Source organism: Erpetoichthys calabaricus, chromosome 15 (assembly GCF_900747795.2).
Source record: "Erpetoichthys calabaricus chromosome 15, fErpCal1.3, whole genome shotgun sequence".
NCBI lineage: Eukaryota > Metazoa > Chordata > Cladistia > Polypteriformes > Polypteridae > Erpetoichthys > Erpetoichthys calabaricus.
The window spans coordinates 81,833,933-81,850,368 of NC_041408.2; the positions used below are offsets into that span (position 1 = coordinate 81,833,933).

A 16,436-nucleotide genomic window follows, 5' to 3' on the forward strand; every position below is an offset into this window, starting at 1 on the left:
TCCAAGATAAGAAGGTCAGTACAACAGATAAATAAAACTAGCAGTCTAAAGAAGCTGCAGTGGTTTGATACGGGCAGTGCAGGAGCACATATGGAACAATGAAGTGCTTAAAAGGCATAGTCAAGAGCTGCACACTTCACATGTGTCCTTCAAGTGACAACACATGAATTCTAAAGCTCATGCTACTAAATGTGTTTTGGATTGAGGGCCGCTTGAGTCTGACACTCACTAACATAATTCTGTGTTTCTTAACTTTATTTAATGAAAGGCATTTTCTGTGAGATTAAAATCCTGATTTGCATGTCAAAGTCCACGACTTTTGCCCTGATGTCTGTCAGCTTGACTCACACATAGGAATCAGTGGTTTTCCACGGAACACATGTTGAGAAACACTACTCTAGGCATGTCACGCTTTGAAGGTGCCATATTTGCTTACATGTAAAGGTTACATTTGACACAAAAACTTATACTGGAAAAAATAAAAGTCCAAAAAAAAGGATGGAAGGAATGCAAAGCCTCGCAGTTTTTGACTGCTTATTAACACTGATCCTTAATCAGAACAAAATGTTCACATTAGGCTTATTAAGGAATAGTGCTATTTTCTGAAGAATACATGGAAATTTTACTTACTGTAAAAACAATACATTACTGGTCTACAGGGCTGTTGTGTGTGTGTGTGTGTGTGTGTGTCTGTGTTATACAGGATGTACAGATGACAACATTTTAACCCACAATTAAATATACTGGAATGGAGACATAACTGTACTTTGAATATGAAACATCTGAATATCCATTATGGATAATGCTGACAGCCCATTCTGTGAATAAATAATAGAAAATTCAACAATGGCTATAAAAAGACATGAAAGGCATTTTCATTTGACTTACTTTAGCTTTAATCTGATGTAACAGGATGAAAGATTGTTCCAGGCTTCAGCATTCTAGGATAAACAACCAGAAGAGCATCAGTTGGACAACAGCAGGAAGCACATTTCAAGACAGTTTAGCTATTTTGTTTTCTCATTAGCCAGCCTAATGGGCTAGTTAGTCCATTGAGACAATTTCTATCCAAGGCAAATTACATCTGTTATTACTTTTTTTTTTACTCTTTTGCTTCTCAGTCAGCCTTAATACACCACAGAGACACCTTTTATTCATACTATAGCCAAATCCCATTTTGCGATGCCTCTAATCCACCTCAATGCTGCCTACAAAGTACTGCACTACTACATCTTTCTGAAACATCTGACAAGCTATGGCGGACAAATTGGAGCATGCTACTTGTGGATGTACACAAGATGCATGTAGTCAGCTACTGTATCTTTGATAGTACACTGAACACCCTGCATTCTGCATACTGCTAGATCCCTCAAGAAGCAGTGTTGGGTGCACATCTTTTAAAAATTCAATATCCACAAATACAGTCACTTGTAAGTCCTCCAGAGTTCCCAGAAGTCTCTTGGTGACCAACCTAACTCGTCATCTTCATACACTATCACTCAGTTTTTGTGGATGGTCGATTCTAGCAGATTTACATCTAGGCCATAATCTTTCCATTTCTTAATGATTTTTTTAACTGGATATTCAGTGACTTGAATACTTTCCCCTGACTTGTGCTTTTCGATAGTCTATTCATTGAGTTTCCTGAGTGTTCTTCTGTACTCGTTGTATAGGTTAGGCTACTACACTATCTTGTAACAAGTTGGCCCTTCCACGTTCAGGAGCATTTTGACTACAATCAACTGAAACCCCACGCAATGATCTTCACTGAACTAATGCTGTGACTTCTAAACCAGTTGGCTGCACCAGTGATGATTTAGGGGGTGACATATTAAAAGGGGTGAATACTTACGTGGTCAGTTAATTTGTGTATCATATTTGTAATTAATTTAAACTGCTTTGTAGAGATCTGTTTTCGCTTTGACATTATATAGTTATTTTTTTATTGATCAATGTCAAAAGGCCAAATTAAATTCACTGTGATTCAATGTTATATCAATAAAATGTAAAAACTTCCAAGACACTTTTTATAGGTGCTGTAAGTAACTGTTCTAAAGCTGTTTATTTGTACAGCACCATGGAATGTTGGTTGCTAAAATAAAGAAAGACTGGTTGTTGGTCTTTTGTTGTTAAGTTGACTTAGCTGTTGAAAATTCATTTTTTCTTTCACCCTTATTTTAACTTTCATGCTGTACTTGGGAAATATGATTTCTTACATTGCTGAATGACGTGGTTGCTCTCACTTTAAAAGCCTCTAACCATAAACAGTGGAAGTTCAGCATAATAATGACAGGACCACACACCTTCTGACAGAAAGATTATAGTCTTGTTCTTGCATGACCATGACTTTGTGGAAGGTCTGCTCATGACAAATTTCCATTTCTTCATGGCTGATTTCACTGGATATTCAGTTACTTTTCCTTTTTATGGATTTGCAATACTGCTTTATCTTCATTGTGTAGGTTAGTCCACCACACTGACTCCCCACTCCGTTGAACTAACTCTGTGAATTCTAAAACCTATCAGCTGCACCAGTGAGGACTTGGGGAGTCACATTAAAGGGGTTGAATACTTATGTGATCAGTTATTTTGTGGTTTATATTTATAATTCATTTAGACCACTTTGCAAACACCAGTCTTCACTTTGACATTAAAGAGCTTTTTTTTCTGGTGACCAGAAACATAACACCAAATTAAATCCACTGTGATTCAATTTCATATAACAATAAAATGTGAAAACTTCCAAGGAGGTAAATCCTTTTTATAGGCACTGTAACCAACGATTTATAAAGACAGACAGAAAACAAAAGCCTTGTACAAAAATGCCATCAGACAAAAGCCTAGCAAATTCAATTTCACGGTACATTCTACATAAGAATAAACACAAATGGCAGTGTGGGGTCGTGGTTAAGGCTTTGGACTTCAAACCCTGAGGTTGTGGGTAACAATCCTGCTACTGATGATGTGTGACTATGAGAAAGTCACTTCACCAGTCTCTAATTAAAAAAATAAATAAAAATAAATGAATAACTGTATCTCTCACCTTGGATAAAGGTGCCAGACAAACAAATAAATCCAAATGTTTACAAATGATAAAAAAATATAATTTTGTTAAAACCTATATTAATTTCTTTATGTACCACGGCAACCTTCAGAAGGTTTAAATCGGATAAAATTGATTTTTAGGATATACAGTACAGGCTTCAGGAAGGTAAGAAATTAAATGTTTGAGGTACACAGTATAACATTAACTAGTGTATACAGTACTAGGGTGTTGTACCGTGTTAGCCATTATGGATGTAATGAGAAGTCAAGCAAAATTACATCTTTTATTGGCTAACTAAAAAGATTACAATATGCAAGCTTTCGATGCAGCTACATCTTGCCTGAAGAAGGGACCCGAGTTGCCTTGAAAGCTTGCATATTGTAATCGTTTTAGTTAGCCAATAAAAGGTCTCATTTTGCTTGACCTCTCATTACTAGTCTATACAGGACGTTATAAAGGTGCCCCTACCAATGTTTAAAAATACACCATCCTAACAAACATGGTTAAATGTGTACCTAATCCAACAATAAGCCTGTCACCAATCCCTTCAGACCAGTCCACTCTGGGACACAATCAATAATTATCTTTACCATGACAGGCTGATAATAAATACCACAGCTCTTGGTTAAGGTTCTTATCTAAAGTAAGCAGTAAACTAGTCTCTTGGATTAGCTCTGTGGAGTATTAGAAATAAAACTTCATAAAAGGAAAGGTGACTGTTTGGTAGATAATTTATCAAAGGTGATGCCTATGGAGAGATAGTTTCAACGCATGTAACCAGGATAAAGTAAAAAAAGATTACTTCTAGAAGCCTCTATGATTTTGACATTTACATTGACCATCAATAATACAAGAATGAATGCTTTTCTTACATCTGGTTCCAGACTGACACATCTCTGGAATGCTCTGGCAGCCCCTTCATATCCCTCAATAGCCATGTAGGCACAGCCTAAGGAAAACCAAACTCCAAGCTGCAACAAAAAGAAAAATATCCTGTTACATAATTGAGATCCTTCTGTTTTAATCTACTCTTCTTCACCCGTCAAATGTCATTTTGAATCCACAGTGAATAACAACTCTTAAAAAACACTTTGTGACTTTTTCAAGAAAGGCTTGTGTTTTTCTTTTTCTTATAAACAGGAAATTAGAAGAGCAACAAGTCCTGCATGAATCTAAAGGAGATTTCATTCCAGTAAACTCTTATCTCTTACTGCCAAATACACTGATGAAGCAATCCCTTATGTCCTTCAGCACCCCAGGTGTTCTACAGGTGCCCAAACGCAATATAAGGGAGTCGTGAAGCTGTTTTTCACCTGGAAGGAGCACACATCGTGATGGGGTGTTTGTTAAAGTTAATACATTAACTAATACCAAAAACTAGGAGTAAGGCTAAATTAAAAGATGAAAGGAGAAAAAAAAAACTAAGAGGTATGCTGGGACATTGCCTCAGTGTCACAATGCAATGTGACAGGCTACATTTTATAGTAATTAGTGTTGTAATAAATACATTTCTCTATATATTCGTACTTACTCTATGTTTCAATTAACAAATGTACATTCTTTATGTGGTGTAATCAAAGTATGAAATGGTTTTAATAAATAAGTTTTGCCAAAGCAATTGTGCAGAGGACAACTGAAATGACACAATGTCATTTAGTAGGTTGCTCTGAGGACTGAACCAAAAGATATGTTCTTTAAAATTCCTGTATCTTAAGCAGGTGCAACATTACACAATATCTAGTCAGAGGGGATGTCAGATGACTGCACTTGCCGATCTTGTCACCTGAACATGCTGGATTACACAACTACCAATTATAGGGTATGACAATTTCTGTGACTCTGATGACTTTCCTGCACAGTTTCACATTTCCAAAATATCACAAGCTTGCCCACTTTTCTAACAGTCAATAACATGTTGCCTGACTGAGCTGGTGATGCATGAATACTTTCCAAGGAGGGAAACTCTTGTTACCATACTGCCATGGTACATAAAACATTAGACAACAGGCAGATGAGCATCACTTCTGCTTGTTTGATCCCATACACCCATGTTCCTTATTCCTCATCACTGTTTTCTACAGTATGTATTAAAATTCTGTTTGAATGCTCATTGGTTCTCAATTCTTGCTCTCTCTCACACACACACACACACACACACACACACACACACACACACACACACACACACACACACACACACACAAGGCCACACCTAGAACTTAAGACAAAAACAAACCTGAATGATTTTGCAGGATGGTTGGTCTAAGTCGCTGAGGATGTCAAACTACACAACTGTCTACAGCTTGCTAAGATTATGTAAATAAAGTCTGACTGAAAATTGCTGGAAAATTTGTCTAATGTGACATGGCCTTTACCTACAAGGCCATATTGCACAAAAAAGTGTGAAGTTCATTATTATGGCAAACACACTCAGTCTAGATTATTGCTATTGTCCCTTTCAAGACAATGAATCTTGCTAGTTCAAATGTGCAGGTTGTAAAAGCAATAAAATTATTTACCCTAGGTTCTTGTCTATAAGCCGGACTCATGTATAAGCCGGAGACCAAAAATCATATGAATTTTTAAAATAAAATCGTATCATAGATAAGCCGGACTCATGGATAAGCCGAACGTACTATAACCTATAACTAATAGAAGGGAGGGAGGTCAGTGGTCTCACTCGCACCCATTTAATTTCTTTAAGGGGGGAGAGAGTGTGAGATATTGGCGTCTCTCTCACTCCCCGCATGGCGCGGTTGGAGCAGCCGGAGCGCGTTCTTTCAGCTCTGGGCGTCGCCGAGTCAACACGCGCGCGTAGTGGTCATTTAAATTGTGATTTTATATGTAAGCATATTTAAATATATATCGCGGATTTTTTGCTGGTTCGCGGATTTCTGCGGACAATGGGTCTTTTAATTTCTGGTACATGCTTCCTCAGTTGATTTGCCCAGTTGATTTCATACAAGGGACGCTATTGGCAGATGGCTGAGAAGCTAGATTGCTTACTTTTCTCTCTCTCTTGCACTGACTATCTGTGATCCTGACGTATAGGGATTGAGCAGGGGGGCTGTTCGCACACCTAGACGATACGGACGCTCGCCTAAAAATGCTGAAAGATTATCTTCACGTTGCTATCTTTTGTAAAGCTGATTCCTGAAACGACATGCTGCACAGTGCTTCGCATACTTAAAAGCTCGAAGGGCACGTATTGATTTTTGATTGAAAAACAAACTCTGTCTCTGTCTCTCTCTCTCCCCCCCTGCTCCTGACGGAGGGGGTGTGAGCTGCCGCCTTCAACAGCTTTGTGCCGCGGTGCTTCGCATACTTAAAAGCCAAACAGCACCATTGATTTGTTTGCTAGAGATTGTTTTCTCTATCTATGTGACATTCTGTGCTCCTGACACGCACTCCTTTGAAGAGGAAGATATGTTTGCATTCTTTTAATTGTGAGACAGAACTGTCATCTCTGTCTTGTCATGGAGCACAGTTTAAACTTTTGAAAAAGAGACAAATGTTTGTTTGCAGTGTTTGAATAACGTTCCTGTCTCTCTACAACCTCCTGTGTTTCTGCGCAAATCTGTGACCCAAGCATGACAATATAAAAATAACCATATAAACATATGGTTTCTACTTCGCGGATTTTCTTATTTCGCGGGGTGGCTCTGGAACGCAACCCCGGCGATGGAGGAGGGATTACTGTATAAGCCGGACTTATGTATAAGCCGATATTCTATTTTTTCATTTTCACAGCTTTTTTTCCTTAGATAAGCCGCGGCTTATAGACAAGAACTTAGGGTAATTATTTAACAGCTTTGTGTGTTAGCGTCTCTACATGTAAAATTCAAATTTCATATGCAAACTGGTGTGGTCATTGAAGACTAACACAAAGCTCTGTTACAAGTAAACTGGGCACTCAAGTCTAATTAAACCTGTGCCAGCACCTGATTGGTAGAAACCAATAGAGTCCTAGCTTTTTTATTTGCCTTAATTAGGGATACAAATACCTGCCAGTTTATTTTCTCAGAACAGCTGTAGTGGGTTGGCCAACATTAAATAATTAAAATAATAAAAACTACCCAAAAATAGCCTTTAATCAGGGAAATATTAAATTTATGGCATTATTGAAGTTTTTTATTAAATTAGTTGGACAAATAATCAAGCAAGACAAAAACAGACTGAATGAAGGCATATCAGCTTACAAAAGATAAGACTAAAAAAGCAACATGGTGGCCTGGTAGCTCATTTGTACTTGCACACTATAAGCCAAGGGAAGAGGTCAAAAGTGCAGCTGCTTAAAGGTTTGATGTGGAGTAATCGCTGTCAAAGGGCACATCATGAATGATTTGTCTGTTACAAAAATACAGGGCCCCTACACAACAAGAGGTGAAAAAACATTTTTGTAAAATAACAAATCAGAAATGCAATAACTAGCTGTGACAGATAATGCCTTTATGATATGTCTGAGCCACTAGCTAATTATATTTGAACTCCTTGAAATTGAAATCGACTGAGGAGATCTATACACCTCTCAGAGCAAAAACACTAAAGCTGAGATCAGCTGAAGGCTCATTCTGATGCAAAGTTAGAATTTCACTCTGATCGGTCACTGCGTGCCAGATTACGTCCATCACAAAGCCAGGGGGCGTTGAGTTGCACTGGGTTGCCAGACAGTTTAGACATCTGTGCAAGCTATGCTGAGTGATTTGTGTTTGTTCAGAAACAACTAGGAGTTAAAATGACAAAGACTATTGTACACTTCTTCTCAAGAAACCAAACTGAAGTGGTGTGAAATGAAGAGACCCTGAGAACTCTAGTCATTATATAAACAAGAATTCTATAGGAAGAAATTAATCACATGTCATAAACACTAACCAAAACATGGTGTTTAAAGTATTGCTAGAGAACTACACTATTCAAGGACACACAGAATATATGTGGGGCATGGACAAGTCAATTCAGTACAGTTTAACAATTTGAAAAATAAGTTAGAATAAAATGAACTTGACATTATGTGATTTTTTTTTCTTGTATCCAGTAGACACAAAGTGACTGCACATTTCTGAATGTTTCATTAAATACTGTTTGGTTTGCCCTTTGTCCTCAAGATTTACATTTCTTAAACATGGTATACCTAAAAAAATAAAACAGAAAGCTTATGTAATTAATGTTTTTCTAAATACCTAAAGTAACATAAAGCATATATGATACCAAGGAATGATATTAACTTCAGATGTCTTCATCACATTCATTAATATTTCACCTGTTTTTTGCTCCAGAACGTCTACATTAAAAGATACTTGAAATCAATGCTTTATTAATAAAGTCTAACAAAAAAAATTAGAAGTGTGGCACAGTGGTTGAGACTTTGGACTTCAAACCCTAATGATGTGGATTCAAGTCTCACTATTGACACTATGTGACCATGAGCAAGTCACTTCACCTGCCTGTGCACCAACTGGAAAAACAAAAGCAATGGAACCAAGTGTACTGCAAATGTTACAAGTCACCTTAGATAAAGGTGCCAGCTTAATAAATAAATGTGAATGCATTTTTGACTTAGTTTGATGATATTTATCTGATTTGCATACTAAGAACCTCATTTGAACCCTCAGAACCCATCTTGTCAGAAGAACCAATTTTCACTAAATTTGGAGGTATGTAGGTTGCCATTGGATCAACTTAAAATACAGGGCTATTCAAAATGAAAGAGCAGATTTCAAAAATGTATTTCAAACAAACTGTATAAGACAGAAACACATTCGGCACGTCACTGTCTACACTATTTGGTAGCTTATTCCAAGTGTCTCTGGTTCTTTGAATGAATAAAAACATCCTAATGTTTGTGTGAAATTTACCCTTAACAAGTTTCCAATTGTGTTCTTGATGAACTCATTTTAAAATGACAGTCTTGATCCACTGTACTAATTCCTTTCATAATTTTAAACACTTCAATCATGTCACCTCTTAATCTTCTTTTGCATAGACTGTATAGGCTCAGCTCATTTAATATTTCCTCATAATTCATCCCCTGTACCCCTGGAATCAGCCTAGTCGCTCTTCTCTGGACTTTTTCCTAGTACTGCTATGTCGTTTTTGTGGCCTGGAGACCAAAACTGCACACAGTACTCCAGATGAGGATTCACCAGTGTGTTATAAAGCTTGAGCAGAACCTCCTGTGACTTGTACTCCACATATCAAGGGGCTATATAACCTGACATTCTGTTAGCCCTCTTAATGGCTTCTGAACACTGTCAGGAAGTTGATAGCGTAGAGTCCAGTACGACTCCTAAATCCTTCTCATAAGGTGTATTCTTGATTTTCAGACCTCCCATTGTGTATTCAATCCACACATTTTTACTTTCTACGTGTAATACTTTATATTTACATACATTAAACTTCATCTGCCACAAATCTGCCCAAGCCTGTATGCTGTCCATGTCCCTGTATAATGATTTAAACGGATTCCAGATTATATGCCAATCCACCTGTCTTGGTATCATCTGCAAACTTAATCAGCGTGTTACTTATATTCCTATCCAAATTATTAATATATATTAAATATAGCAGCAGCCCTAGCACTGACCCTTGTGGAATACCACTCTTAACATCAGCTAATTCTGATGAGGTTCCTCACACTATCACCTTCTGCTTTCTCTGTTTAAAACAATTTTGTACCCATCTAAAAACATCACCCTGAACTCTAACCTCTTTTAGTTTGATGCCCAACCTCTCATGTGGCACCTTATCAAATGCTTTCTGAAACTCCAGATAAATAATATCATAAGCTCCACTTTGATCATAGCCTTTTGTTGCTCCCTCATAGAATTCCGACATGTAAAACACAACCTCCATGATCTGAACCCATGCTGACTTTTCAGTAAAACTCCTGTACTTGCCACATGCTCCTAAATTTTATCCTTAGTAATTCCTTCTGTTGATTTTCATGTGAAGCACGTTAAGCTTGCTGGCCTACAGTTGCTTGGATCAGGCCCATCATCCTTTTTATATAACAGGATAATATTTGCCATTTTTCAGTCCTTCGGAATTTCCCCAGTATACAGTGACTTTCTGAAAATGTGAGTCAAGGGTTTATATCTATACTCGCTAGCCTCCTTAGGAATTCAAGGGTAAATATTATCTGGTCCTGGAGATTTGTTTGATTTCAGCCTACGGCCTAACAATGATTCAAAAAGCCACCCCTTATAATTAATGTGGTACTATGCACGAAGCCACAAAAAACCATAAGGTACAAAGCAGTAGCATTCATGGGTTCAACCCAGCAAAGAAGTATGGAATCCAAACACACGAAGACTCATGAGAGCAGAGACCTTGATAAAGAGGTAATGTAAATGACAAAGAGGGCACTTGTAAGTCCACCAGTGATGACAAAAGGGCCAACATTTGAAAAAACACATCAATACTTGCATTCTTACCTTAAGCATTGTACAAATATACCAGGGCAACTCTGGGTACTTCAACTAATTTTCAGCAAAAATAGGATACATAAAAGTCTTCTTAATTTAAAGATCAAATAAGTTAAATGGGTGACCTACAATATCCTAACAATAAAATATAAAGAGATTAATGTATTCTGTGCTCTCTCTCCATTAAAGCACTTATCTATCTGAATGAAAGCAATGAAAGGTTAAGGGAGAAAAAACACGGCCTGTATGTGTGACTTGACACAACTCCTTTCATTTTCAAAGCCTGGGAGGCCTCTGCTCAATTCAAATGACTTGTTACCAGAGCCCTGAACAGATTCAGCACAAAGCTTTATGCTACTGGCATTCCAGCGCCTTGTTGCCCTTTATGAGTCATTAAGAAAACAAACACAGCATGTTTCCCTTTTTCCCAACAAAGACTGACTGCAGTGATTCTGACCTGATGTGGGAAGTTAAATTCATCAGTCAAAACACAATGCCTACGCCCACTTGTCACTCCTCCCCCAGCCCTTGTGCCACTTAATTGCTCTCCAGAACATCCCACTGGAACATCAGCAGAAGGCTGACTCCCACGGTGTTGGATTAAGTTAGAGACCAGGAATTCCTGTCAGGGCTCAACCCGTCTTTAATCGTTTAATGATCTTCCAAGACCTGACCCTCAAAGAGGTCAAAGGGTTACAAACATTTTCACTACAATAAAAAGAAGATGAATAACCTGCGGGAGAACAGGTCAGTGTGAGAACACAGTGCTCAGTGACTTTTCTTTGTGAATTATAGAGGACTTGACTCTTTACAGGTTTTAAAGGGAACACTTTCAGAAGAAGCAACAGTTGTGGTGTTATGGCAGTTTATGTAAAAATGTGGAACATTATGGAACACAAAAAATCAGAACATTTACCAAGCAACTGAGATTGTAAAATACGTGCAGGCTGTTGATATTCTGATTATAATGTGAGGTACCCCCCCCCCAATTAATTTCAAGTAAGCAGGAGAAATGGCCTAATCAGAATTTCTTCTTTTGACATTCTCCAGGAAGAATTATTCTGGCTACAGTTAGAAGCAGAGCAATTTGTCAATCTGAACAAAGACGCTAAATGAGCTGTAGGCAAGAGAACATGAGTTATTATGAAATTTGTTTACATATCAAAATTACACTTGCTAATTAAAATACTGTACCAAGCAATCCGATATCATTTTAAAAGAACAAACTTGCTGCATGTCTTAGAACTTATTATCATTTACAGTATTCTCGAAAAACTAGACAAAGTCAGCACAAAGTAGTACTCTTGGGGAACATTAAAAGGAGGATGAAACTGGGGGAAGCATCTCACAAAGCAGATTTGTTTCAGTTGATTGCAAATGTCTCATTGACACCAATAACAAAAGGACGCTACCTTCAAAGCATCAATAGAACTTGTCATATTTGTTTCTATCATGAATTAACCTCGGGTACACATTACAAAACATGCAACTTATTCAGTGAGGGAATAGTACAGAAGCACATTCCCACCACTTAAAAAAAATTATATATAATATACAGTGGTGTGAAAAACTATTTGCCCCCTTCCTGATTTCTTATTCTTTTGCATATTTGTCACACAAAATGTTTCTGATCATCAAACACATTTAACCATTAGTCAAATATAACACAAGTAAACACAAAATGCAGTTTGTAAATGGTGGTTTTTATTATTTAGGGAGAAAAAAAAATCCAAACCTACATGGCCCTGTGTGAAAAAGTAATTGCCCCCTGAACCTAATAACTGGTTGGGCCACCCTTAGCAGCAACCCTAATGTTCTTTTTGCTTAACAGTGGTTTGCGTCTTGGAAATCTGCCATGCAGGCCGTTTTTGCCCAGTCTCTTTCTTATGGTGGAGTTGTGAACACTGACCTTAATTGAGGCAAGTGAGGCCTGCAGTTCTTTAGACGTTGTCCTGGGGTCTTTTGTGACCTCTCGGATGAGTCGTCTCTGCGCTCTTGGGGTAATTTTGGTCGGCCGGCCACTCCTGGGAAGGTTCACCACTGTTCCATGTTTTTGCCATTTGTGGATAATGGCTCTCACTGTGGTTCGCTGGAGTCCCAAAGCTTTAGAAATGGCTTTATAACCTTTACCAGACTGATAGATCTCAATTACTTCTGTTCTCATTTGTTCCTGAATTTCTTTGGATCTTGGCATGATGTCTAGCTTTTGAGGTGCTTTTGGTCTACTTCTCTGTGTCAGGCAGCTCCTATTTAAGTGATTTCTTGATTGAAACAGGTGTGGCAGTAATCAGGCCTGGGGGTGGCTACGGAAATTGAACTCAGGTGTGATACACCACAGTTAGGTTATTTTTTAACAAGGGGGCAATTACTTTTTCACACAGGGCCATGTAGGTTTGGATTTTTTTTCTCCCTAAATAATAAACACCATCATTGAAAAACTGCATTTTGCGTTTACTTGTGTTATATTTGACTAATGGTTAAATGTGTTTGATGATCAGAAACATTTTGTGTGACAAACATGCAAAAGAATAAGAAATCAGGAAGGGGGCAAATAGTTTTTCACACCACTGTACAGTACTGTGCAAAAGTTTTAGGCAGGTGTGAAAAAATGCTGTAAACAAAGAATGCTTTCAGAAATATAAATAATGATTGTTTATTGTTATCAATTTACAAAATGCAAAGTTAGCGAACAAAAGAAAAATCTAAATCAAATCAATATTTGGTGTTACTACCTTCTGCCTTCAAACCAACATCAATTCTTATAGGTACACTGCACAAAGTCAGGGATTTCGTAGGATTATAGTCAAGTGTATGATCAACCAAACAGGTGCTAATGATCATTAATGTCACACGTAGGTTGAAACACAGTCATTAACTGAAACTGAAACAGAAACAGCTGTGTAGGAAGCTTAAAACTGGGTGAGGAACAGCCAAACTCTGCTACCAAGGTGAGGTTGTGGAAGACAGTTTCATGTCATGGCAAGATTGAGCACAGCAACAAGACACAAGGTAGTTCTACTGCATCAGCAAGGTCTCTCCCAGAGAAAGATTTCAAAGCAGACTGAGGTTTCAAGATGTGCTGTTCAATCTCTTTTGAAGAAGCACAAAGAAATGGGCAACGTTGAGGATCGTAGATGCAGTGGTCGGCCAAGGAAACTTAGTGCAGCAGATGAAAGACACATCAAGCTTATTACCCTTCGAAATTGGAAGATGTCCAGCAGTGCCATCAGCTCAGAACTGGCAGAAACCAGTGGGACCCAGGTACACCCATCTACTGTCTGGAGAAGTCTGGCCAGAAGTGGTCTTCATGGAAGAGTTGCAGCCAAAAAGCCATACCTTCGACATGGAAACAAGGCCAAGCAACTCAAGTATGCACAAAAACATAGGAACTGGGGTGCAGAAAAATGGCAGCAGGTGCTCTGGACTGATGAGTCAAAATTTGAAATATTTGGCTGTAGCAGAAGGCAGTTTGTTTGTCGAAGGGCTGGAAAGCGGTACAATAATGAGTGTCTGCAGGCAACAGTGAAGCATGGTGGAGGTTCCTTAAACGTTTGGGGCTGCATTTCTGCAGGATTAATGGTGTTCTCAATGCTGAGAAATACAGGCAGATACTTATCCATCATGCAATACCATCAGGGAGGCGTATGATTGGGCCCAAATTTATTCTGCAGTAGGACAACAACCCCAAACATACAGCCAAAGTCATTAAGAACTATCTTCAGCGTAAAGAAGAACAAGAAGTCCTGGAAGTGATGATATGGCCCCCACAGAGCCCTGATCTCAACATCATTGAGAGTGTCTGAGATTACATGAAGAGACAGAAGGATGTGAGGAAGCCTACATCCACAGAAGATCTGTGGTTAGTTCTCCAAGATGTTTGGAACAACCTACCAGCCGAGTTCCTTCAAAAACTGTGTGCAAGTGTACCTAGAAGAATTGATGCTGTTTTGAAGGCAAAGGGTGGTCACACCAAATATTGATTTGATTTAGATTTCTCTTTTGTTCATTCACTGCATTTTGTTGATTGATGAAAATAAATGATTAACACTTCCATTTTTAAAGGCATTCTTTGTTTACAGCATTTTTTTCAAACCTGCCTAAAACGTTTGCACAGTACTATATATACATATACATACATATATATATATATATATATATATATATATATATATATATATATATATATATGTAGCGTTATTTTACAAAGATGTTGCCTGCTGGGATTGGTAATTAACAATGTGCACACTCGTGCTCCGCCCATCTACTAACAGCTAGTGAGGAAAAAGTTAAGCAATCAAGTGACAAGGCTGAAAAGATACTATTGGTATACATTTAAACCTACATGTGCAGAGGGTGTATTTAATCTGCCCAGTTTAGGATCACAGGGAGTCAGTGATTATCACAGCAGTATTGAGTATGCGAAGCAAAAATGTGGTGGACAGTCCTTTGCAGGGTTTAAACACAGCCAATCAGAAAAGAGTGTGTTGTGTGCAATCTACTCAGAAACCTACGTATAAATAAAGTATTTGCTTATTTCTAAGATTACTCTAAGTTAAAATGTCTGTACTAAACTTCCTAAACTTTAGCCTGACTAAAACTAAATGTAGGCCTGTAACATCAGCTCTGCTCTTGTCACTTGATTGCAGGCTACACGCATACTTAATCTCTCCAGTCAATAGCTGTCAAGCAGCAGGAGGTAATGTCTTTAACAAAAAACACAATACTTTTGTGAAATAATGGAGTAATTATTGCAAAATAATGCAATATTTTGCAAAATAAAGCGATATTTCTTTTAGTGGCAGAAATCTGATGTTTGAGGCCAAAGACAGTTCAAAGAAGCACAATTGCACTGTCTGGTGGGCCATATATCTCTATAATACCTTACCTGAATATGAGGCACACGTACTATAAATGGATGCATGTTTTAAAAGTAACATTTCTATTATAGAAAGGTGCAGATCAGCCTTACTGAATGGATTATCAACACTTTCAACAATCCCTGAGATTTCAATTGAAGTTGAATTTGCAACTGCCATTGTCTGGGTTTTGGACATTGTGAACAAGCTCTTAAACTTATTATTAATAGAATGCTAGGCTCCATGTCAACACTGCCTTTGAGTCCTCTTATTTATGTCTTCATTGTCTGGATCAAAGGCATCAAACATTAAAGCAGATTAGGGAAGACCTCTGGGGTGTTAAATGAATTAGCCTGTTATAGTTTTGATTTGTGATGGATGAGACTTTCCCGTTTCCCATACTCTTGCTGCCTTCTGATAACACTAATGAACTTTAAGATCCTTATACAATCACTTCTACTTGTATGTAGTAGCTTGCAAATCAATAATTCCTAATTTAATGGAGGATGAGGCAATGGGTGTTTGTTTTAAAATACAATTTATTCGTTACATTCCACTGTTTTATATTATTACATACAGCACACCTCATTTAAAAAATTGCTTTAGACTATCACTATGACTATAAGATGACATATTGTATGGTAGAATAATTTGCATGTCCTGACTGATGGACATTCTTAGAGCTGGTCAAGTGTGGGACAAACCTAAGTTTTGTTATTTTTACAAGATATTTTGTGATATCTGATCCTACTAAAAGCCTCGGTGGAATATACAAGGCTCAACAGCAGTAATAGAAAACATTCAGTAGCAAAACATGATTCCTATTATTTTATTTGTATTAAAATGCTAATTTACCCAGGATGCAAGGTTTTAATAGTTTTGTAAGCACTGTAATGTTACACAGAACAGAAAATTTTTTTTTTTTTTTCCCATGAAGTTAAGTCAGCAGGATAAATGTTCTTGTGTTCTACTACTCAATCTCCAGGTCCATCGTTTAGCCACTGCTGGTATGTTAATTGTGTCAAATGGCTACAAATGCAGACACCCTTGCATGGTAACAGTTGTGCTTCAAAACGTTGACTTTTCAGTTTAGATGATGCAATGAAGAAA

At 37.7% G+C, this 16,436-nt stretch overlaps 1 protein-coding gene across 1 annotated transcript in view; it reads right to left on the minus strand.

The window, feature by feature from the left end:
* The window catches only part of ttc27 (tetratricopeptide repeat domain 27), a 274,814-nt gene that overhangs the window by 44,703 nt on the left and 213,675 nt on the right, over positions 1–16,436 (minus strand). The window contains exons 14-15 of the mRNA XM_051919199.1: positions 3,919–4,017; positions 889–941 (exon numbers count right to left, since the gene is read on the minus strand). Of these exons, the coding sequence (XP_051775159.1) occupies positions 889–941; positions 3,919–4,017 (152 nt within the window). The remainder of the gene's footprint in view (positions 1–888; positions 942–3,918; positions 4,018–16,436) is intronic.